Below are 25,423 nucleotides of genomic sequence, written 5' to 3'. Positions count from 1 at the left end.
CTTCGAGGGGGCTTTAGGTATTGTCTGAGCGCTCTGAAGGCGCCGCGGCGGGAGGTGGGGGACGCTCCCTCGGCCAGGCGGCCTGCGGAGGCGCCGGGCCCAGAGGAGACGCTTGTTCCTGGTGCAGGCCTCTTCCTCTCCTCACCTGGGCCTGCACGTTGTGCCGCCGCCCTCCTCCCTAGCACCGCCCCGGGGCCCGTCGGCCGGCCCGGCTTGCTTGTCCGCGGCTCTCGGGGCGTCCGGGTCCGCCGCGCCGCTGTCTGTCAGGGCCCGGGCCCCTCCGCGCAGCCCTGCCGCTCCTCCCCGGGGAACTCCCCGCTGTGTGTGTTTGTGACCCCGTCTTTCCTCAGCTGTAAATGGAGCGACATCAGTCAGTGGTTCCAAAGTCTCGGCCTGTCGTAGTTTGTGCACAGGGTCTGATCGGAGCGCTAGCAGCCTGAACAGACCCCGCAGCCATCTGAACATTAACAAATAAAGGCAGTATTGGTACGCCGCGAATGAGGTTTGCAGAAGCTTCCTCTGCCCGTTATTAGCTCAGAGTTAAAGACCCTTTCCTTGTTGTTTTTTCAGTACTAGAGTTTAAGAAAAAAAAATTTTTTTTAATTGCTGATTGGAATTTTAAAAATAAGTTTATAGAGAGATGACAGGGAAGACCAAAGCAGGGCTTCCTGCAGATATGAAGATTGCAGTTTTCATCCACTTGAGTTGGATCAATCGAATTCCTTGTTTATTTACTGGGTTCCTGGTTGTCTTGTGCTAGGGCTGGGAGCGGATGGGTCAGAGTCGCTAATCTAGAGGAGTTTACAGTCCAGCAAGGGAAATAATTAATATACACAAATAACTGCAATACAAGAGAATGAGGGTTATAGGACGTTCTAGAGTACTGTGGGCGCGCAGAGAAGGGAGAGCTTGTTTGATGCTCTTGGCAGTGGAGGCTTCACAGAGAAAGTGGCATTTGAGGTGGAACTCGAAGGGAAGACTGATTTACGGAGATAAGGAGTTAATGTCTGGGAAGATTTTGCTAATTAAAAGTTCGGTCCAAGCAGTATAATTCTTCTTGACTCTGTGAACGGCTGGAAATGTTTACAAGATGACCAATAGGTAGATGGAAACCGAGTAAAAATGTTTGCAATGGTATTAATGATGGGTTTGGTGCTAAAGAAGAGACTGTAGAAGATACTCTAGATATTGATAATAGAACAGTGCTGTCCAATAAAGCTTTCAGTGATCATGGTGATGTTTTATATCTGTGCTATCAACATGGTACCCATTAGTCATGTGACTGTCGAGCACCTGAAATGTGCCTCTTGTGAGTGAAAAACTGAGTTTTAAGTTTTATTTTAATTAAATTTAGATAGCTGCTGTATTGGACAGCATAGGTCTAGAGCCTGTATCATTGGACACTATGGAATATGTTAACTCCAGATATTGGTAGTGTAAAATGCAGGAGTGGACAAAGAGCTAGATAGTAAATATTTCAGGCTTTGCAGGCTATGTGGTCATTGACATCGTCTCTGTCACATATTCTGTTTTGTTTTCTACAACCCATTCGAATGTAAAAAAAAAAAAAAAAAAAAAACACTTTTAAGGGCCCATTTGGCCCAGTAGTGGTGGTTTGCTAGTAGTGCCCAAACTTTCTTGGCTCATGGTGCCCTTAGGCCAAAAGAAATACCTAACAGTTCCATTTATTAAGTAGTTAGGTCCAAACAACTTAATAAGTTGTTATTAAGTTGAAATAAATTTATGTCCTAACCACTTAGTAGCCATTTGAAAAAATATGCATAAATTGAAGGAAAAGATAATGTTTCAATTTTATTCTTAAGTAATCACAATTATCTACTAATTGGATATGTGTGCCTATTGAACACTGCACAACTTCTCAAGTCTTAGAATCAGGTTGGACACTGCCACTCTCATTTCCTGTACCACGTGGATAAAAAATACTTGCTTTATATCACAACATCTGCCAAAAATCCAGCTTTGCAATAATGTTTTATCAAAACTGATGTAATGTGAATAGGTACTATTTTGAGAGAGTAGTTCACACAGTGCCTGACAGATATCAAGAAGTGCTGTTTCTCTCAAAAATTTAAAATATCCCAGGATACCTCTGTGAGTATGCTGTAGCAGCCCTGAGTTGTGCCAGGTGCACAGTTTTGGAACCAAACAATAGTCAATTAATGTGTCAGTGATCAAGCATTCAACTATTACTGCATTTTACAAATAAGGCTTACAAATTTTATAAATAATGTGAAGATCTAGGGTCTCATTTCTCTTGAAGGTGGAACTTATAGTTATGTAATAAATAGGATATTTTAAAAAGAGGGCTTCAATAAGCTTTGAATCTTATCGCTGAATTACGTGCCAGTTAGTCTGCAGGTTAGACAGGAACGATGTTCACTATTTCTTTTGGGGGAGGTAGTTGGGTTTTTTTATTATTTTATAGAAGTCACATTGGTTTATGACATTGTGTAAATTTCAGGTGTACATCATTATATTTCAGCTTCAATGACTATTTCAAACAGCAAAGATGTTTAGGTGATCCTGATTTGATAGTATTTAATATTTTTATCTGTGAATTTTTAATATGTCACTAAATTTGAAAATATTCCCAAAAGGAGAATATGCAAGTCAGTGATCATATAGTTAACTTTAAAGAATTGTTTCTTAATTACTCATTCAGCAAATATTTATTGAGCTCCTGTTATTTACAAAGCACTGTCCTAGGTTCTCAGTGTATAACAGTGAACATAAGAGACACCAGTCCTGTTCTCAGAGACTTTACGTTGGAATAAGGGTAGTTTGGGGAGATAACAGGAATGATTAATTTACATAACAGATCTTTAACTTACAGTGGTGGTGATGCTGCAAAGGAGACATACACAGTGCTACAAAGAGTGCTTTTCTTGGCTTTCTTACCAAGAGAGAATAGCAAATATAAATTCAGTGACTTGGGAAAGCACTTTGTGTGTGCAGGAATTAGTAATGCTGGTGTGACTAGCATAGTGAGTGAGGAAGACAGTGGTATGAAATAAAGTATAAAGTCTGAGAGGCTAGCAGGGACCAGATCTTGTAGAGCTTTGTAAGTCCCGGTGAAGGGTTGGTTCTCAGTATGATGGGAAGCCATTGAAGGGTTTTAAGTAGGAGAATGTCTTAAATGTGATTTATGTTTAAGAAGGTAACTGCCTACTATTTGGAGAAGGGACTGTAAGGAGATAAGAGTGAAAGCAAGGAGACCAGTGAGGTGGATATTGCGGTATTCTATGTGAGAGATGGTGGTTGCTTCAACTATAGTAGTGGCACTGAAGATAGAAGTGAAAGGATTTGGAATATATACTGGGAACAGAACTACTAAGACTTGATGATGGATTGAATAGAAATGGAAGTAGCTATCATACTTGTTTGGTCTCAGAGGGAAATTTTTCAGAGTTTCACCACTAAGTTGATGTTTGCTGTCAGTTTTTTAAATAGATGCTGTTTGTTAGATTAAGGGATTTACCTTCTATTCTTAGTTTGCCAAATTTTTTTCCCAACATGAAAGGATGTTAGGGGCCGGCCTTGTGGCCGAGTGGTTAAGTTTGCGCCCTCCGCTTTGGCGGCCCAGGGTTTCGCGGGTTTGAATCCTGGGCGTGGACATGGCACCGCTCATCAGGCCATGCATGGTGAGGTGGCATCCCACATGCCACAACTAGAAGGACCCACAACTAAAAATACACAACTATGTACTGGGGGGCTTTGGGGAGAAAAAGGAAGAATAAAATCTTAAAAAAAAAAAAGAAAGGATGTTAAAGTTCATCAAACTTGTTTTTTATCTGTTGAGATGATTTTTCCCTTTTAATCTGTTAGTATGGTAAATTGTAAAATTGATTTTCTAATGTTAAACTAATTTTGCATTTTTGGAATAAAACCAACATAACCATGATATATTATCCTTTTTTACAAATTGCTGACTCCTTTTTGCTGTTTATTTGGGATTTTTATATTTATGATTGTGAAATTGGCATGTAATCTTTCTTTTCTTGTACTGTATTTATCTGGGTCTGGGGGGTGTCTAAATGTGTGTATGTGAGTGACAGGTGTTTGCAGAAAAGAGAACTTTCTTTTTTTTTTCCCTCCCCAAAGCCCCAGCGCATAGTTATACGTCATTGTTGTAAGTTGTTCCTGTTTATCTGTGTGAGCCGCTGCCACAGCATGACAGACGAGTGGTAGGGTTCCGCTACCAGGAAGTGAACCCGGGCCACATAAGTGGTGAGCACTAAACTTTAACCACTAGGCCATCAGGGCTGGCTGGAGAGATTTCTTTAAATACAGAATAATTAGCTTAAAGTAGTGAAAGTGGTTGCTTTGGGGAAGGAGGATATTGAAGTGCAGGGGGCTGCTGTTTTAAAAAAAACAATCTTGTAAAATGAACTTCTTATACTGTGTACATAAAAGCTAAAATTTAAGAATTAAAAATATTAAGTACATATGAGTGTTATCTGTGACTAGGAGGTAAGTGAAGCCACAAGAATGGATAAGCAGACTGATTAAGCGATGAAGGACAAAAGAAGAGGATCAGAGATCAAATCCTAGAAGATGCCCATCATCTTGTCTATATTGATAGCTAACTGAATAAACTGATACTAAAAATAAGCAGACTTTTATTTCAGTTTGAAGTTCAGGTTTATTCTGAAGAATTGTTTCCTAATTTGACTTTTGTTATGTATGATGAAAGCGTGTAAAATAAGATATCTTTTAAAGTACCTGTTTTTTTTTTTACTTACTGCTAAAAGTAAGAACATTGATTCTAACAGTTTATGTATATAGTGTTAATTTAATGTTCTGGTAGAAATACTAATTATTGTTGAGTTAAAATCTCTAGCTGTTCTCTTTTCTGAAATCTGCAATGGATTTTTTTCTTACCTAGGTGTGAGGTTGTAAAGTTAATGCATAAAGTGAAAATCTAAAATAGTTATGGATAGGTAGGAACTAAGACCAACTGAGGAAACTTCAGGTATGCCTTTTATTTCAGTCTTTCCAAGACAAATACTCATTGAGTGGCATTGTAAGCATAATCAGCTGCTCTATTTAAAACTTTATTTTTCTGTCTTAAAATTTTTTGCTGAGTATTTATAGTTGAATTTTCATAAATAAATATGCATGTTATGCAAATCCACGGTATTTTGATACCCAATTTTGACTTCATTTTGAGACTGAATTATTATGTAATCCATAAACTCTTATAAACTACGGCGAATTTTTATTTGAATCATTAAAAGTTCAGATCATCCCCATCAGAGTTGGTCACTGATTTTATTTTGAATATGAGAATTTACCAGGAACATTAATTATAACAGAATAGTTTAAACTCCTCAAAATTTCTCATGTTTTATAGTCTCATTAGTGTAGTTTTTCCTTCCTTTTTTTGGTCTTCCCCAGAAAGTAATCCTGAAGTCTCAACTCTGCTCATATCTCTTCATAGACTGTAGTTTCTCTTCCTTCTTTCTCTTCTTTTCTAATATTGTGTATTTGTTACAGAAAAAGTTTTTCTTCAAAAATGGATGGGACGTCTTCAGAGGCTAATGAAGAAAAGTAAGTTCATGCAAGGCAGCTGAAAATGTTAAACTCTTTATCAGAGAAAGGTACTTTTCCTACTAGTAATACCTATTTGATAGCTTCTGAAATCTTTTTCCATTCTGTTCCAGGGAAAAGAAGTAAATGTTACAAAGTCATCAACCTCCTTGCCGTGTCTTTGTATAAACTCATCTAGAGTTAAAACTAGGAGGGACTTTAGAGACCACCTCCTGTCTCTTCAATTTTAAGGATGAGAAAATTGAGGCCTAAGAAAATGAAATGATTTGTCTAGAATTGGCCTCACAAATTGGCGGCCTGTTTACAGCCTATAGACCTAATTTTTTTTTTTGCCTAAACAATGTTTTTAAATTTTTGAATTAGTTGCCAAAATTTCAAAATTCCATACAACAATTAGATTTTCACTTTCTCTTGAGAAATCAAGTGTGGCAAAACAGGGGTCATATTTTTGCTTGGCATCAACTAACCTGAGCAGTGTAATAGCTGTGACCTTTCAACCAAGCAGGAACTCTCCATTATAGTCTTGAAACCACTTCTTTTTCTTGCACTTACTAAATTATCTGTTTGACCTCCCCAGGCGTTTGAATTTTCACCTGGTCTAAAAATCACGCAGTACTAAAACCAGAGCTAGAGTCTCTTGATTTATAGCCGATATATCTTATAATTGTACCTTTGTAATTATGGTAAATTATGTTGTACTGGTTGTTTTTCAAGAGAGAGTCTTGTATTATACAATATGTCTTTTAAAATATTGACTTCCTAACTACTGAATTTAAAGTCTTATAATATAAATTTTTCTAAGTGAAAATGATGCCAAGTTTTAAGTTAAAGTGATGGCCAATTTAAAAGCATGTAAGGGATGCTGTGATGATGGCTTTTGAAAATTCCGTCTTTTACCAATGTGTGTGTAAACTTTTTTTTCCTCTTTCAGTGACAATACAGAAAGACCTGTTAGAAGACGACATTCCTCAGTAAGAAACACTTAAGTCAATAATTGTTACCTTTTATTGAGTAATAATCATATACCACAGTAATTTTGGCTGTGGCATCACCATCCACCCCCACTGGCTCCAGTTGCTCTCTGGATAAACACTCAAATATTTAACCTGGTTACACAATTCTGTAAATATACTAGAATTTGTATTTTACGAATTTCATGGTAATTTTATGAATCGTATGCCTTGTAAATTATACTTCAGTAGAGCTGTTTAAAAATATATTTAAACTGATGTACAAAGCTGTAGCAAGACACAAAAAATCCAACTCAAACTGAATTAAGCACAAAATTTATTGGGTTATAAAATTGAAAAATCCAAAGATAGAGATGACTTTAGGCACTACTTGGTGACCACAATATCCAACAATATCACTAGTACTAGGATTTCCTTTCACTTTTCCTATTCTGACTGCTTCTTCTGGGCATGATCAGACAGGCTCTCTCTCTGTAGTTACTACAGTATATCATCTAGCTCTCCAACTTCCAGGTTCAAGTCCTACATGAAAAATAGTGTCTATTTCCTCAAGATAAAAAAACGAAAGACTCAGAATTGAATCATGTTGGCTTGATTATCTTGATATGGGTCAAGTCCTCATTCCTGTACCAATCACTGTTGATGACAGAATATCATGTGCAGATTCTTCTATACTAGGCCACGTGTTGTACCCTACCGTTGGGGTGGAGCTTTACCCAGACCACATGGAATGAGAATAGGCAAAATAATTGGGGAAGGTGGGCAGGGAGAAGGTAATAGATGCCAAATATTTAAACCAGCCACAAAATATAGCCCTGAACAGTTTGCATTTGAGGAGTTTAGAGATTTTTACAGGATATTTAGCATCTCTACCTTTCTACTCATGGTATAACTTGAAATGAACTGATTATTAAAATATAGGTATGCCAGATTTTCTTGAATAATTCTAACTCTTACTTCTAGATTTTGAAACCCCCAAGGAGTCCTCTTCAGGACCTCAGAAATGGGAATGAAATAGTTCAGGTAAGTCTCTAGTGCTTTATATATATAAGCTTTATATAAATGCTTTATAGATGATTATTTTCAGTGATATTTCTAATAGTCAGGAGCTTTATTAGCTATATGAAGAGAGATTATCATAAATAATTCTCAATTGATTGTGTACAAGTAAACATCCCATGGCCCTCAGGTTAAAATCCAAATGCTTGAGTAAGCTGGCACTCATGAATTTTAACCTCTATTTACTTTTCCAGCCTTCTTTCTTGCCACTCTCACACATATGTCTCACCATTTGGAATTGCTTACTATTCCCCAAACAAGGCCTGAACTGTCAAGCCTGCAAATATTTACATGTGATGTACCCTCCATTTAGATTGCTAGTCCCTTATTCTTTTTTCTCCCAACATTTTATTAAAATTTTTTTTCGAACATACTGAGAAGTAGAAAGAATTTTACAGTGCTCATATAGCATCACCTAGCTTCTACAATTAATGTTTTATCATACTTGCTTTATCATAAATCTGTAGCCTTCTTTGATAATCCCTGTTTGTCCTTCAACACTCAGCTTTCATGTCACTTTTCTCAGAAAATCATCCCTTAGCACCTTCTATTGTATTTGTTTACTAATGTCTAGTCTAAATTGAGAACTCCCTGAGGGTGGGAACTTTATCATGTGTTTTTTTAATTTATTGTGCCCCATACATAGTTGACTTTCAGTACATTTTGTTGATTGATGAAATGCATATAGTTTTGGAGACATATAATTCTGAGTGCTCACTCTACTTTGGCATCTTTGATCTTGCTATTTGTCAAATACATTAGAGCCTCTGCACACATTCTGCCTAGAATGCTTTCCCTCTACCCAGCTGTTCATCTGACTAACTTCTAACTAATCCTTCAGGTCTCAACTTAGATGTACTTCCTCAAGGAAGTATTCCCTGATTCTCAGGCTAAATTACTTTTTTTTATATAGTTCTCCTTCATACCACTCATCACACTTTGAATTTTATATTTGTGTGGATTTTTTGTTTTAATATCTGTCTCATTATTAATCCCCAGTAGAGACTGTATTTGTTTCCTTTACCACCATTTTTCCATCACTCAGCACAGGATCTGGGGTGTGTGTGTGTATTTTTTAAAAATTTAATGAATGTTGAATGAGTAAATGACCTATTCATAGACTCAGAGAACTTTAAAACCAACAGGAGCTCATCAGTAATCTTGACTCTAGGTCCTTCATTTTATAGATGAGAAATATGAAGTCCAAAGAGGTTAAATGTTTTGTCTAAACTCATGCAGCTAGTTCGGGGCATACTTCAAATTGGAGCTCTACTCTCCTAATTTCTAGCTCAGTGCTCTTTCCACTATACCACATGAATTTCAGTTTGGGGTGTTTTTTTTTTAGTAAGAAATATATTAATCTCTATTAGTCCCAGTATTTACTATGTCAGTATTATTGTCATATTAAACTCAAGGCCCCCTGTAGTGTCTGCTAGGGTCTTAACAGAGAGGATGAACATTCCTAATTCTTTGTTGTAATAAGACTTATGCTTAGGTATTCAGAATTAACACAGTAAAATTCTCTGTGGATTTTTTTGTTTCTCTCTCTTTTGCTTTTTGTGTTTGATATCAATGTGAGTAAAAATGTTTGCTCTTGTTAAAGAAGATGAGGGAAAATAAAAATAGATTATTATAATGAAAAGATGCTCAACATCACTAAACATTAGGGAAATGCAAATAAAAACCACAATGAGATATTACCTCATACCCATTAGGATGGCTATATCAAAAAAACAGAAAATAACAACTGTTAGCTAGGATGTGTAATAATTGGAACCCTTGTGCACTGTTGGTGGGAATGTAAAATGGTCCAGCCACTATGGAAAACAGTGCGGTGGTTCCTCAAAAAATTAAAATAAAATTACCATATGATCCAGCATTCCACTTCTGGGTATAATATACCCAAAGGAATTGAGAGCAAGGTCTTGAAGAAATGTACACCCCTGTTCGTAGCAGCATTATTCACAGTAGCCAAAAAGTGGAAGCAACCCAGAAGGAAAAATACTGCATGATTCCACTTGTATGAGGTATCTAAAATAGTCAAACTCATAGAAGCAGAGAGCAGAATAGTGGTTGCCAGGGGCAGAGAGGAGGGGGAAACAGGGAGTTGCTAATCAATGAGTATAAAGTTTCAGTTATGCAAGATGAGTAAGTTCTAGAGATCTGCTTTATAACATTGTGCCTATAGTTCACAATTGTACGCTTAAAAATCTTTTAAGAAGGTAGATCACTTATCAAGTGTTCTTACCACAATAAAATAAAAATTAAAAAAATTTAAATGGTTGACAGTAAATTTTATGTTATGTGTATTTTACTACAATTAATTTTTTTTAAATCTTAAAAATAGTATAGTAAGGTTCCCATAACAGGCAGCGTATCACTTGGTTTGTCCCCAGTCTTTCCTCTTCTTGATAGTAAAATAACCCATTCATTTAAAAAGAGAGAAAAGATAAGGGACAGCAATCACCTTCCTTAAATGTATGTTGTTTGTGTCAGTATGCTTATTATCATTCACACTGAAAATCATATTCATTTTTAAGTGCTTCTGGCTTTGGATATTTTGGAGAATCAAATTAATACTTTATGAAAATTTATAATAATATCAAATTAATTGAGAGTAAGACTTAGTCTCTGTCTGTAGTACTCTGGAGACCTAATCACAGTGGTTTCATTAAGAATCATACCATATATACTCTGCCCCTAGGAATCCAATGCTTTGAGAAATAAGAAAAGCTCTCGTCGAGTCAGCTTTGCAGATACTATAAAGTAAGTTAAAAGGAGAAATAATTAAAATGTTACAGGTAATGCTTTTTTGTGTGTTAAACCAAATATGTTAGTACTAACTCTGATAATCTGTGTTTCAATTAGATAAGTATTAGAGAAATGTTACTTAAAAGCTTGTTACTCATCATTATGCTTAAAAGAGAAACATTGAAAGCATTCCCTTTAGGGTCAGGAACAAAATAACTAAGTCTTACCACTGTTATTTGTATTGTATTTGTGTTGTATCGGAGGTGCTAACCAACAAAAATAAACTAGAGAGAGAGGAGTTAGAAACATTGGAAAGATGGGGGTAAATCAATTACCTTTTGCAGGTTAAATGATTGTATGTTAGGAAAATCCAAGAATATCGATTGAAATACCTCTGCAGACAATAAGTAGCAGGAAACAAAATTAATATATGGAAATCAGTATATTTCCTATGTATAAATAATAAACACATAGAAGATAAATGTCTTTTTTTCATTATGTTATATTTTGTTGCTGTAAATTTAATAATAAATGTGTATAAAGAAGCAATGTTCCTGAAGGATACTAAAGAAGAATTGTACAAATGAAGATATAGCAAGTTTCTGAATAAAAAGATTCAACATCATCGCTTCCCCCTGTTAATTTATTAATTTAACGTAATTCTTAGATGTAGTGTCTTTATGATTATTTTCTTGATGTTAAACAGTATATATGTATTTCCTCATTGATTCCAGAGTTGTTTATTAAAGAATTTAAAAATATCTAGGTGGTAAGGGCATCTTGTTGTCATTAATTTTTAGTGATATTGTAATCATGATTACAATTGTAATCATTATTTTGATTTCTATTGAAATTTTCTTTGTGATCTTGTATATGATCAGTTTTTGTGAATGATCCGTACATACTTGAAAAGAAGATATATTTTGTATTTTAGGGGGCAGGGTTTGATATATATCAATTATATCTACTTTATACCTTATGTTATTTGGGTCTTCTGTTATATAGTTTTAGTCACTTTAATCTGTCATGAATTATAAGAGAGAGGTAAATTAGTCTCTTATTGGTAGTGCATCTCACTCTCTCTTTTTATTTCCGATAGTTCTTCATGAATTCTGATTTCTGTGTTCTTTGGTGCATAGTCATCATTGTTATATCTTCAGAATTGTACTTTCTAGCATTATGAGATACTCATCTTTGTTTTGTTTATTGCTTTTTGACCCAAATTCTACCTAGACTGATATTAAGACCTGTCTCTGCTATATTTTTGTTTTCATTTGCCTGGTATGCCTTTGTGTATTGTTTCACCATGTATTAACAATGGTAAAATTAGTCTATTTCCTCTCCCCCAACCCAATTTTAGTCAATAATATATCTTTGTAGTATTAAATATGCTTAAACTTCAAGTAAAACTTCATTGTTTTATATGATACCCTTTGGCAGTTATAATAGATGAGATAATTAGCATACTTCTGCCCATCCTCATTCCCTTCCCAACTTTTTTTAGTTGTATCACCTCTCTTTCTCTTTCTCTCTCTTTCTTTCTTAGTGTTTGACATTAGGGCATTTGTCACATTTGTTTGTTTTAGTTGTATTATATTTATTTAAGTGTTCATATCATTCCCTTTGCTATAGTTGCCGTAATTATCTCTTGGTTGATTGAAGTGTGTTTTCTTATTGTTTCCCCAAGAAGGGCTTATTGAAATAATATTCCCTGAGTTTTTGGGTGCTCAAAACTGTTAGTTATAGCCTTTATACTTGAAGAGGAAGGTTTACCTGGATATAAAATCTTCAGTTCACGTTTCCTTTCCTTAAGGAAAGAAACGTAATGTGATTCTGTTGTCTTCTGGCATTGAATATTTTTCTTTTTTTTTGTTTTTGAGGAAGATTAGCCCTGAGCTAACTACTGCCAATCCTCCTCTTTTTGCTGAGGAAGACTGGCCCTGAGCTAACATCCATGCCCATCTTCCTCTACTTTATATGTGGGACGCCTACCACAGCACGGCTTTTGCCAAGCAGTGCCATGTCTGCACCTAGGATCCGAACCGGCGAATCCCGGGCCGCCGAGAAGCGGAACGTGCGAACTTAACCGCTGCACCACCTGGCCGGCCCCATGGCATTGAATATTTCTATGAACAAATCTGAGGAGTGAATGATTTTTCCCCTTCATAAGTGACTGTATCTTTTTCACAGGCTGCCTAACAGATTTTTTTTCTTTGTCTTTGAAGTTTATTGACATTACGAGGATATATCTCTATTTTGACTGTTTTGGGTCTTGAATCTTGAATTAACGTTTAAGTATCTTTTTCTATTCCATTATTTTAGATTTCTTTAGGGACTCAATAATTTATGAACATAAATATTCTTTGCTTTTCTTCTGTGTGTATTGTTTTCTCTCTTAATTCTTTTTATTTTCTTTAACTTTGTTCATTTTTAAAATTTTCTTTATGTCCTTAAATATATTTTCCAAACTGCTTATTCACCCTTGTGCCCCTTCTAGTTTTGCCTCCTTCCTGTGGTGATTATATTTTTGTTTCTGCTGCTTTCATGAGTTTCATCTATTTGTTTTTCATTTCCTGCTGTCTTACTGTCTCTTCCTTGAGTTCTTGTATTTTTGCTTTCATTTCTGTTCTTTCATAGAGATGATTGCTTTATTATGCTTTTTAAATCCATATACAATTTTTGTCTGCTCTGGGACAACATTTTTCTGATGAGTGTTTTTCTTATGTTAATAAAGTATGTTGCACTTTTCTTCCCTTTTATCTTATGGTGTCTTTGTAGATTCTATGCTTTTTACTCATAATTGAATGGGTTGGGTTTTCCTGAACCAACTATTTTCAAGACATTGTTGTGGAGCGGGAAGGGATGTGCTGGTATTCCAGGGTAGCTGTTTTTTGTAAACAGAGACTCTCTTTTTAGCTATCATAAAAACAGACTATTTAATATCAGCTTCTTCAAATTTTATTCTCTGTATACCTCAGACTGCTTCAGTTTGACCTTTTGTGAGGTGAGTTCCTAGATCAATTTAACCTTGAATTTAAACGTTTTCAGATGAGGCCTGATTGTTTCATGTCCAGAAATCTTCCTGGCAAAGTCATGGGTTTTGATCTGCATTGGTTTCCATTTCTCATTTGTTCCTCTCTGTCCCCCGAACTCTTTACCTTAACCAGCCTTTAGGATCAGACAAATTAAGTAACTCCAGTTCTACAGTGGCCATATAAAACATGATTTTGCATTAGGATAAATTTATAGTTGCCCAGGATTCCAGTTGTGGGGCTATTAGGAACTTACTTTCTTCTTTTCCTTAGAGGAGTAATAAGTAAATATTGGGTAAGGTATCAAGAAAGGAGTTCCCACTTAGCAGTAGACAATGAGTGACATTTTTGTGACTGAGTAGTTCCAAATGGTAAAGTACCTTCTGAAATATGTTTTTTGTTGTAGACTGATAGTAATTTAATTGCTTTATAACTTTTTTCTATTCATCTTTTATCCATAAATCAATTAAAGTCTTCCTGGATAAACATGAGTTGTCAATATTTGACGTGTTGAGTTTGGGGGGAAAAAAACGAATGATGCATAATAAGATTTGGTATAATCAGGGAAGACTAGCTGTTGCCTGCCAGTACACTTCCCTAGGCGGTATATTCCTTGGGGAAGTTGCGATTGTCTTCCTGGATCTTGCCTTTGGGTTTGCAGACTCTATATTGTTTTTGTCTATACCCAAAATGAGTTGATCTGGCTTTTACTAAATAGACTCACTAGAGATTTGTGTATAAATAGAATATTTCATGACATATATTCTATATACTGCTAAATATATCATGAGAAATAAATCAAATGAATCAAAACACTTGTTTGAGTAGATCAGTACATTGTTTATAGGCGTTTTATCTAAGAAAGTAAATTATAATATAAATATGACTTGCTGATCACAGAATCTGAACCACTAGTTATTTGAATGTTTCATAATGTTTAATGGCACCAAGCTAATTAATCCTAATCAATTCAACCTAATTAATCCATCTCCACAGTAGCACACATGTACACATCTATTGCAAAGCCTTGAATGCTTCTACTTGTATACTCCTTGAATGGTTTGGCCAAGTTTGATTTAATAACTCATTTTCTCCTGTTTGTTTCAAACTGACCTTTCTTTCACATGTTTTCTTTAGGTATATTCATGTTAATGTAAAAGTAATAATTTTTAACTTTCTGTTGGCTATTTGATTCTTTCTTGTGCTGTGTTATATATTTCTGTACACATTACATTTTTTCTTTTGCTTTACTTTCTTGGGATTATATTCCCCAAAATAGAATTGCCAGGGTTAAAGGAAGAAGCATTTGTTTAGCCATTATTACATTTTTGTTATTGGTTTTAGTACCACTAAACTATATAGTAATGTACATTTTTTCCCAATATACTGTAAGCATTAGATTTTAGCACTTACTTTTAGCTGATTTGATTGATTGTAATGTTATCTCTTACTTGTTTTAATTTGTACTTTATTTGCCATTACCATTTTTCTATATTTTGTTCATTTATGCTTTTTTCTCATTTTGAAATGTTTCATTTTTTATTTTCTCATCTACCTAGGCAATATTGAAGAAAATATCTTAAAGTTTTTGTGTGATTGAGCCCTTTAAATTTTGTATTTGCTAAAGCATGTGTCTTTCTTGGTTCATAAATAATTTTTGCAAGATTACACCTTTGAAAGCTTTCCTTATATCATAGATACTATGTAGATAAAAAAAGAGAAAGAGAAAGCAAGGAACAAACATAATTAAGATAAATTTACTGAAAAATGGAGGAAAGAATTATTTTGCCCTTTTGGTTAGGTCTCTCCATATGTTTACTAAATATGCTTTGTTATTTATATTATATTGGTTTGCCACTTACTCTTTGCCTGCCTAATATGTGGCATTCTAATATTTCGATTTTTAGGAAATATATTTATGCATTTTCCTCTTTATATTTCTTTAATTTTTCTCCTCTGGCATCTTTTTCTTAATTTGTAATTTGGATCATTCATTATTATTAGTTTTCATTGTTATTTTCCTTCTATTGTATGATAGCAACTTTGTTTAGTGCTAATACTTTTTTGCTGTGAAAAAAATGTGTTGTATAACTTCGTAATTATCTTTACCTTTTCTATGTTTGTCGATAGATAATTTCCTAACTTTGAAAATTTTCAGTTTGTACCTTATAGGTTGTAGATTGAGTTTTAAAAAATTTTAATTGTCAATAGCCATTTTTTAATAGAATAGTTCAGCCTATTTACATTTGTCAAAATTATATACCTATTCTCCCTTTATTGTTGGGTAAATTTAACTCTCGTTGCAGATTTCTGTTTTGTTTTTAATCAAGAATGAGTATTGGGGGGCCGACCCTGTGGCCAAATGGTTAAATTCGCATGCTCTGCCTCGGTGGCACAGGGTTTGGCAGGTTCGGATCATGCGCGCAGACCTAGCACCGCTCATCAAGCCATGCTGAGGCGGCATTCCACGTAGCAGAACTAGAAGGACCTACAACTTGAATATACGACTATGTACTGGGGGGCTTTAAGGAGAGGAAGAACAAAGGGAAAAAGACTGGGAACAGATATTAGCTCAGGGCCAATCTTTAAAAAAAAAAAAGAATGGGTATTGGCTTTTATTAAATGCTTTTAGAGCATCTATTAAAAGAACTGTAGCATTTTTCCTACTTTAATCTTTTATGTGGTAAAATAACTATTTGGATATTGAATTATTTCTGCATTCCTAGGATAAATCCAACTTAGTCATAAAATATTCTTTTAAAACATTACCAGATTCAGTTTGCTAATATTTTGGGATTTTCGCAGTAAGGTTCACATGTGAGATTGGCCTCTTGATTTTTTGTGTGCTATTCTTACTTGGTTTTACTGTTGGTGTTCTGTACGTCGTATAAAAATCAATCAGAAAGCTTTTTATTTTCTATGCTCTTAACCCCTTATGTAAGCTTATTCAAAGTGACCTTCAAAACTGTTTAGTCTCCTTTCCACTCCTGTGCCTCATCTATTCAGCTTCTATCCCGTAAATAGGTCTTATTGTTCCTTTAGATAATTTTCATACATATACAGGCCAACACAGGTATGCATTCTTGTTTCTTACTTCTGTACGTAAATGGTAACATGTTATCCATGTTCGTCTGTATTTGCTTTTTTTTCCCTTAACTTTACATGTATCTTGGAGATCTTTGCGTATCAATACATAAACAGTTTCCCCCACTTTTTTTTTTTTTTAACATTATGGATAGATCTTTTTTTCTTTTTAAAGATTTTGTTTTTCCTTTTTCTCCCCAAAGCCCCCCAGTACATAGTTGTATATTTCTAGTTGTGGGTCCTTCTAGTTGTGGCATGTGGGATGCCACCTTAGCATGGCCTGATGACTGGTGCCATGTCCGTGCTCAGGATTGAACCGGAGAAACCCTGGGCCACCAAAGCTGAGCACGCGAACTTAACCACTCGGCCACGGGGCCAGCCCCATTTTTTCTTTTTAATGGGCCGGGTACTTTTATAACATGTACATCTTTGACTACCTTTTCAGTTCCTACTCTGTTTACTATCTATTCTGGTTTTGTAGTTCTTCTGCTGATTCTGATCATCTATATATTTCTAGAAAATCATTGTGGTTTTTTTCCAAATATAGACTTAAAGTTCTACGTGATAGTCTCTTACAATTTTTTAAAAATAATCTCTGTACCTATAGTCTACTTTCTTATTCCTAATGTTGTTTATTGTTTACTATCTATTCTGGTTTTCTGCTGCTTCTTTAACTCATTTTGATCATTTTTATTTTCCTAGACAATCAAAATAGTCTCTGTATTTATAGTCCACTTTCTTATTCCTAGTGTTGCTTATTTTCATCCTTATCTTTTTTTTAAACATTAAATAAAGCCTTTTGTTCCATAATTAGAAGCAAGAGTTTAAATTTGCAAAAACTCTTGAGAAACAGTGCAAAGGTCTGGGTTACAAACTTGTATAAGGAAGGTGGAGGTATAAAAAAAAAGAGGTCATTGGGAAGTGGAAAAAAAAAAGAAAACTTACAGTTTCCTTTTCCTTTCCCCTCCCCATTTTATGATAGAAAATTTATAACATACACAAAAGTACAGAAAATAGTATCACGAAAACTCAGGTACTCATTTTCTACCTACAGCAATTGTCAGCTATGGCCAGTCTTTTTTTTCTTTTTCTTTTTTAAAGATTGGCACCTGAGCTAATATCTGTTGCCAATCTTCCTTTTTTTTTTTCCTTCTTCTCCTTCCCCAAACCCCCAAGACATAGTTGTATATTGTAGTTGTAGTCTCTCTGGTTGTACAAGGCCACTCTTGTTTCACTACACCCCCACTTAGTTTCCGTACCTCTCCCACTGGATTCTTTTTATGTGAATCCCAGATATAGTGCATTAGTTATATCGTTAAAAGATACAGAATATTTTTCCATATCTTTAAAAGACAGAATATTTTTTAAAAACATATTCATAATGCTATTATCACATCTTTGAAAAGCTGACAGTAATTCCATGATGTCATCAAACATCTAGTCAGTGTTCATGTTTCCCTGATTGTCTCAATTTTTTTCCCTAAATGATCCGTGTAACTCAGTATCCAAACAAGGTTAACACATTCCATTTGGTTGATATGTCTTTTCAGTCTCTTAATCTGTAGGCTCTTCCTCCCTTTTTTTTCCTTATAATTTATTTTTTTAAGAAACTAGGTTGTTTGTTCTATAGAGTGTCCCACATTCTGGGTTTTGCTGGTTGTATCCCCATGGGATAATACTGTTTAATATGTTCTTTTACTCTAGATTTCCAGTCAATTGGTTGTTAGATCTGGAAGGCTTGATTTGACTTAAATTTCCTGTTTTAGACAAGAATACTTCATAGGTAGCATCCTGTGCTTCCATCAGATGTCACCTAATGTTCAGTTATCTTTCTTTTTCTGATGTTAACAGCCATTGATGATCATTGCCTAAATCCATTATTTCTTTAGATTTTGTTAATTGATATTATTCTCATTCTGTTATTCCTTCCTCATTTATTAACAGCACTTCTATTGAGAGGACTTTCCCATAATAGCTGTTTGTTTACTCTGAATTATGGTTTATAAAACGAAAGTCAGGTTAAATTCCGGGTTTTTTTCCCCCCATTATTTACTAGTTTTCAGTGTAATGAGTTGGTTTCCTAGCATCCTTCAAAGTTGACTAATGAGCTTTTTTTCCCCTGTTATCTTTATCTAAATATCTAAATCTAAGTATCAAGACCATCATCTTAATTATATTTCATGTACTTCAGTACATTGTAATTATTATTTTTATTGATACTCAAATTACTGTATCTTTGACCAGTGGAATTTCTTCATTTTGGTTTCTAACCTTTTGACATAACCCCGTAATCTTTGATAGCTTCTTTGCTTTATAGTATAACAAGATATTTATGTTCATCTTGTGTATTATCGGTCCCAGACGTGGAATCAGCCCTTTCTCCAAGGAGTGAGCCCAGTTCTTTTTAGTAGGAAATGGCATTTAGAGACCACAATCTGGATGCTTATTAGGTTCTCCTTGTTGTTTAATTAGTCATTGTTTCTAGGTCTTTCTTCTTCTTGATGTGAATAGTTCTCTTTTGCTTTTGACTTGTTAAAGTTCTTTAACTATTAAGGATATCAACAGCCCTTTTTCATCTGTATTGCAAATTTTTTTACCCATATTAATTTTGCTTATTGGGTGTTTTCCTGTATAAATATAAGTTTTAAATTCTGCTGTTTTCTTTGTTTTTCCGATTTGCTGTGTTATTAATGATCACTTGGCTTATTCTGTTTCTTTTGTTTGTTTTATAATGAGTTTGGCTAATAAAAAACATGTTCCCAGAAGTCAACAGGGAAGTTCTGAGACAAGAAGGAGTGCCTGGGATAGATATATGAGAAAATTAAGCGTTTTCTACTCAAATTTGTGTTTTAGATGATAGAATGTTAAAATTAAAAGGAACCTTAGAGAATCGAGTCCAAACTCTTCATCCTTTAGATGAGAAGATTAAAGCCAGGGAGGTGGCATGACTTTCCCAAGGTAATATAGGTAGTGACAAAACCTCAATTATAATATAGGTCTCCTAATTCCTAGTCTACTGCTATTTGCACTGCTTTTGAATACTTTTCCCAAATGCTGTTATACCTCTTCTACCCTTTCCATTCTTTGGAAATAATCTATTCACTATACTTACTTTCCTAAAATGGCTCTGGGATATTAAAAGGAATTTCAGATTCAAAACCCAAAAAAACCCAGAACAGGTTCTGGCTTATTACTAAATAGCCCTTAGTTTAAGTCATTTAACTTATCAGAGCATCAGTTTCCTCCTTTTTAACATGGAAGTAATTGTCCTTACATATCTCATAGTGTTATTGCATGGCCAAAATGAGATAGTGTATGTTATGACAGAAAATGTCATAAACGATGTATAAGTAATGTTTCAAAAATATATTCTTTGTTAAAATAGATAATTGAAAAACTTACAGGATTCTAGATATAGAAACAAGTACAGTAAAAGCTCTCTTAACAACTCCCACCTAACTGAATTGTTAGACTTAACCTATATTTTTCATTCCCCTTGTAAAACATACTGATACCTACAGCACACTAAACACTCTGTCATGTCCATAAACTTCAAATCCTGAGAGTTGATTGGTAGGCTTACCAAGAAGTGTTTATCTTGTTTATCTAGTTGAAGTTGTTGTAATTACATAATTTAATTTAATATTACATAAACCAATGAAAATGAGCTCAAAAGACAAAGATAGTTATTTCTACGAAAATTATACTGAATGGCTAGGAAAAACTTGATAAAGGTGAATTTATTTTTAAAAATGCTTTCAGGTTTGGTATGGGTGAGACAACATAAAAGATAGGGAAATCATTCATAAAAATTTAGAAAGATTCTGTGTTTATATTGCTTCAAAGTTTCTTTAAGTGTTTATTCCACTTTATAAATACATTAAAATTGTACCAATAGATCCACACTCAGAGTAAAGACCTCAGATTGACATTAGGAGATTTGCAAATTAAAATTCATTTATGTGTTTTAATTTTTTTTAAATGTTTAAGGTGTGTAAGGATTGCTTATGATTCCTTATTTTAAAAGATATTTTTTGATTAACTGATCCTGCTCATGTTGAATAAAAAGGCTTCTATTTTTCTATTATAAATTATTTGAAGAAAAGTTGTTTCAAGTATAACTTTGTAGTTATAAATTCAGATTTTGAAGTTGGACAAATTTGGGTTTGCATTTGGGCTGTGCCATTTATCAATTATATGACCTTGAGAGTTACTTAACCTTTATGACCCTCAATATCTACATCTGTAAAATAACATGGTAATTGTTATAATCATTAAAAATGCATGTAAAGAACGTAACAAAGTGCTTGGCACACAGCATGCATACAAATGTTTGCTGCTTTTTTGTAATTGAAATAAAATTCTCCTTCTAATTAAGAGATTCTATATATATCTATATATATATATCTATATATCTCTATGATACTTAATATTACCAGAATGAAAATGAACTGGTCTGATTCTCCAAGGCAGATATGAAGTGCTACTTCTCCATGAAGCTTATTCTTTTTTTTTTTTTTTAAAGATTGGCACCTGAGCTAACAACTGTTGCCAATCTTCTTTTTCTTTTTTTTTTTTCTGCTTTTTCTCCCCAAATCCCCCAAGTACATAGTTGTATATTTTAGTTGTGGGTCCTTCTAGTTGTGGTATGTGGGATGCCACCTCAATGTGGCCTAATGAGCGTTGCCGTGTCCGCACCCAGGATCCAAACCGACGAAACCCTGGGCCGCTGAAGCCAAGTGCGTGAACTTAACCACTTCGCCACGGGGCTGGCCCCAAGAAGCTTATTCTTAATCATCCCAGTGAAAAGAGATTCCCTCCTCTGGAGTCCATGCCACCTTATCTGAACTGTTAATAACAAAAGTCAGTGAAGTAATGTTTATAATCCAGCTCTCTACTTAGAGCGAAAGCTCCCTGAGGTCAAGGATCATGTGTCAGACTCTAACATATAGCACCAGGTAGATAATGCTTAATAAATGTTTGTTGAATAAAATGAAAATTTTAGGTTATTGAGAGGGATAAAATAATGATTCTATGAAAGCTCATTAAAAACCCATAACAGGGGCCAGCCCCATGGCCAAGGGGGTTAAAGTTACCCTTGCTCTGCTTTGAAAGCCTGGCTTCGCAGGTTTGGATCCCAGGTGCAGACCTACTTCACTCATTAGCCATGCTGTGGAGGCGTCCCACGTATAAAGTAGAGGAAAATTGGCACAGATGTTAGCTCAGGGCTAATCTTCCTCGCACACACACACACACACAAACAAACCATAACAGATTTTAATGTAGTAAACTAATTTTGGCCTTTGAAATATTAATAGTATGTGCTGTGTAGCAAAAAGAAGCTGAAATCAAAGTGTTATCTGTACCCATCTCAAAACAGACTATAAATTAACACCATGGGATTCTAATTAAAAGTTGCAGATTTTCAGTAATGTTTGCTTTCTCTTCTAGAGTATTCCAGACAGAGTCATATAAGAAAATAGTAAGAAAGTCAGAAATTGAAGGTAAATATGTTATTGCAATCCCTGCTAAATCTGTTTTCCATAAAATTTTACTGCAGCTATCTAACCAGATAGTTGATATAACTTATTGTCTATCTTATTGCTTAAAAAGTACAGCTTGAGGCATGGGAGGCAGAAAGTAAGGTGGACAGTTAGTGATTTCTTTTTGTTGTCGTTATTGTTAATGTCCTTATGCAATTTTTCTAATGCTTTCTCAGTGTATCCTTGAACAAATTTAATTTTTATTTTATTTTTAGAAACAGAAGCAGGAGAAAATGCTCTGTTTATACGGTAAGTAAGGAAAATGTGATTCAAATTATATTTTAAAAGCTGTTTATTCCTATTAATGAAGTATTTTTTAAATGTCTTCTTTTTTTATTTTTTTGTGTCCCTTTGTGGAATACTTAGGATTAATTCAGAAAACAAATTCTTTGCAGAATTTAATATACTGCTATATCTGATAAATATGTGCATTGTGTAGCTTATCCTTTTAATAAAGTGATGAAACACTCTCCTGTCATATATAAATCCTTAAATGCATCAACTAGTACAAAACAACAAATATCAAGTCTTCAGATTTTTTCATTAAATTAGTTTTGTTTTAATATTAGTACATAGAAAAGTAAATACCAATAGCTCTTAGACAAAGGAAAAGATGCTTATCTTCATTCGTTATAAAAGAAATACAAACTCAGACTATACTAAGATATGATTTTTCATGTAATCAATTAAGAGTATAGGTAAAGAGTCATCCATTGCTATTTTGTATAAATTGTAGAAGGCAATTAGCAATATCATTCAAAATTTTAAATGCACATGCCCTTTGACTCAGCAATTTTGTGTCTGGGAATTTATCTTATCAATATGCTTGTAAATGTTTGAAATAATGAATATATAAGGTTGTTCACTACAGCATTTTTTGTAATAGTAAAAGATGTGAAAGATACTAAAGGTTCATCAGTAAAGGACTAGTTAAATAAATTGCAATTTTTTCATGTAATTGACTACTGTTGAGCTGGGGAAAAAAAGATTCTCTTTATGCTTACTGATAGAGAAAAATCTCTAAGCCATATTACATAGGCTCCTCACAGATAACCACTGTGGATAATTTTGGATGTCTTTACAGAAATTTTATATGTATATCCAAGTACATGTTTATCCTTATCTTTTTTTTTGACAAGACAAAAATGGAATCACTTAATAATGTCTTGTAGCACTTTCCATGTTGTTACATGTAGATCTACCTCAGTCTATTATAATAAATTATATGTCTGCACCAACATTTAGTTAGCTCCCTATTGATGGACATTTGAGTTGTTTCCTTTTATTTACTTTTTAGGCTAAATTGCTAGAAAATGAATTACTTTATAGGTCATTCTTTTGGCGGGGGGGGGCAGGTGGGGAAGATTTGCCCTGAGCTAACATCTGTTGCCAATCTTCCTCTCTCTTTTTTTTCTCCCCAAAGCTCCTGTACATAGTTGTATATTCTAGTTCTTCTGTGCAGGCCACCACAACAGCATGGCTACTGACAGACAAGTGGGTGGTTCTGCACCCAGGAACAACCCAGGCTGCCAAAGCAGAGCACACTGAACTTTAACCACTAGGCCATCAGGGCTGACTCAGTCATTCTTTTTAAAAACCAAAAATAATAATAAGCAAGTGGCATGTATTAAACATATTTTTTTAGTATTCTTGAAATGAACAAACCATTAAGACCAATCTGAAAAGGGTCCTGTTAATTGCCTTGTAATTTCTTCGACCGGTATTAGATAAGTCTTTTTTTAAAGCTGTCTTTGTGTTTTTCTGCCAGTCACCCTATGAAAACCTTTTGCCTTCCCTACTCTTTCAACTGTTAATGATTCTTGGTAATTGTTTGTCTTATAGATTTTGAAAATACTTTTTAATTTTTAGGAATAAGAATCCGGAAGATAACTGCTGTGAGATTACTGGTAAGTATGACCAGAATACTTTTCTTATCATACTCCTTTTCTCTTCATCTGGACTCCCTGAAAGGAATATGTAAAAGAACCATGAAAAAAAAAATGTGAAGAGGGCTCTGTTCTTTACACAAAATCTGCAATTTAAAATTTCACAAACTTTACTATTATTTCTCTCAAACCTACTGTTCCTCTTATTTTCTCTAGCTTGTACTCCCACTCACTCTGTCATTCATTCAACTCAGGAATTGAGTCATTTTTTCAAATTTTCTTTCATTCCCCATATCCATTTGGCCCTACTGTCTTCCTCTTCTGTCTCCTAAATATCTTACAAAGCTGTTACTTATTCTCTATTCTTCCTGCCACTGTTTGACTTCCTCATTATTCTTTCTTGGCTACTGTATTTAATTTCTTTTCCTTCTAATCCATTCTACATATTTATAAATCTGATCATGTTACCTCCCAGCTTAAAATTGTTCACTGACACTTTTTTGCTTACAGGATAAAACCCACACTCCTTAGGATAGACTTAGAAAGGGCTTTATAGTTTGGCTTGTCTTCAACTTTATCTCTTGCCCTTTATAGGCAGCCTATGCTCTAGTCCATGAAGAACTATTTGCAGTTCCCCATGTGAACTTTTTTCTACCTGTATCCATTTGTAAATGCTATTTCCTCTACTAAAGTGCTCTTCCTACTCCAATTTGCCTAGCAGTCTTCTCATTTTTCACTTAATTTGGCTTTTCATTTAGCTTAACTTAAGAGCTCTTCAGATTAGCCAGTCCATAAACTGTTATAGTCCATGACAAAAAAAGGAACTTGCACTAGAATGTGAATCAACTATGGCAGTAAACTACTGTTTAGTTTAGCTGACATTTTTTTTTTCTTAGCAAAGCTTTCTTGATGAAGGAAATATTAGTTGATTTACATTGGCTGCAAGCTCCTTATTTCATCATGAATTGATAACAAGCAGTTCACAGACTGGTACCATATATTAAGTAGTACTGTAGTGGTTTAAATGGAGCCTTCTCTGACAAAACCAAGGAGTCAGTCATTCTGTCCTGTGTTTTCATAACACCCCTTTTATTTCTCAGTCTATTGTAGGATTTATCACATTGTATTTTAGGTATTTACTTCTGCCTCTCTTGTTAGACTAGGAACTCTGAATCCAGAAATTTTGTCTTGTTCTTTCTGCTTTAGTAGATAGTTGACTTTTGGGGCACATAATAGGTTCTGAATCAATATTTGTTGAACAAATGAATGGAAGCTTGATATATAAATAAGGCTTTTAATAAAAAGCCTATAATTACTTCATCATACTCAGCCGAGGTTGCCATAAATTCTTTAAAATATTCTAAGGATTTGCTTTTAAACTTAAGTATTTTTAAATGTTTTCTGTTTTAGTATCTTCAATATCTGCCTTATTTCCAAAGTCTAGTTTGTTGCTTACCTAAACCTTTATATTTCAATTCTAAAATGTTTTGAATCTAATCCCTTACTTCCATTCTCATTGTCTCTTG

The 25,423-nt window shown here is 34.4% G+C and overlaps 1 protein-coding gene across 4 annotated transcripts in view; it reads left to right on the top strand.

Annotated features, from left to right (window-relative positions):
• KNL1 (kinetochore scaffold 1) overlaps positions 1–25,423 on the top strand; it is a 56,373-nt gene that overhangs the window by 397 nt on the left and 30,553 nt on the right. For 2 of the 4 annotated variants that reach the window (XM_070625263.1, XM_008539846.2), the window contains exons 2-8: positions 5,518–5,571; positions 6,503–6,542; positions 7,506–7,565; positions 10,306–10,367; positions 21,920–21,972; positions 22,233–22,260; positions 23,881–23,918. In XM_070625263.1, coding sequence (XP_070481364.1) covers positions 5,537–5,571; positions 6,503–6,542; positions 7,506–7,565; positions 10,306–10,367; positions 21,920–21,972; positions 22,233–22,260; positions 23,881–23,918 — 316 coding nt within the window. In that variant the 5' untranslated portion in view covers positions 5,518–5,536. Of the gene's footprint in view, positions 1–5,517; positions 5,572–6,502; positions 6,543–7,505; positions 7,566–10,305; positions 10,368–21,919; positions 21,973–22,226; positions 22,261–23,880; positions 23,919–25,423 lie in introns of all 4 variants that reach the window. The other 2 variants (XM_070625252.1, XM_008539843.2) reach the window with 1 other exon arrangement.

Source organism: Equus przewalskii, chromosome 1 (assembly GCF_037783145.1).
Source record: "Equus przewalskii isolate Varuska chromosome 1, EquPr2, whole genome shotgun sequence".
Taxonomy (NCBI): domain Eukaryota; kingdom Metazoa; phylum Chordata; class Mammalia; order Perissodactyla; family Equidae; genus Equus; species Equus przewalskii.
This window is presented reverse-complemented; position numbering and strand designations above follow the sequence as displayed.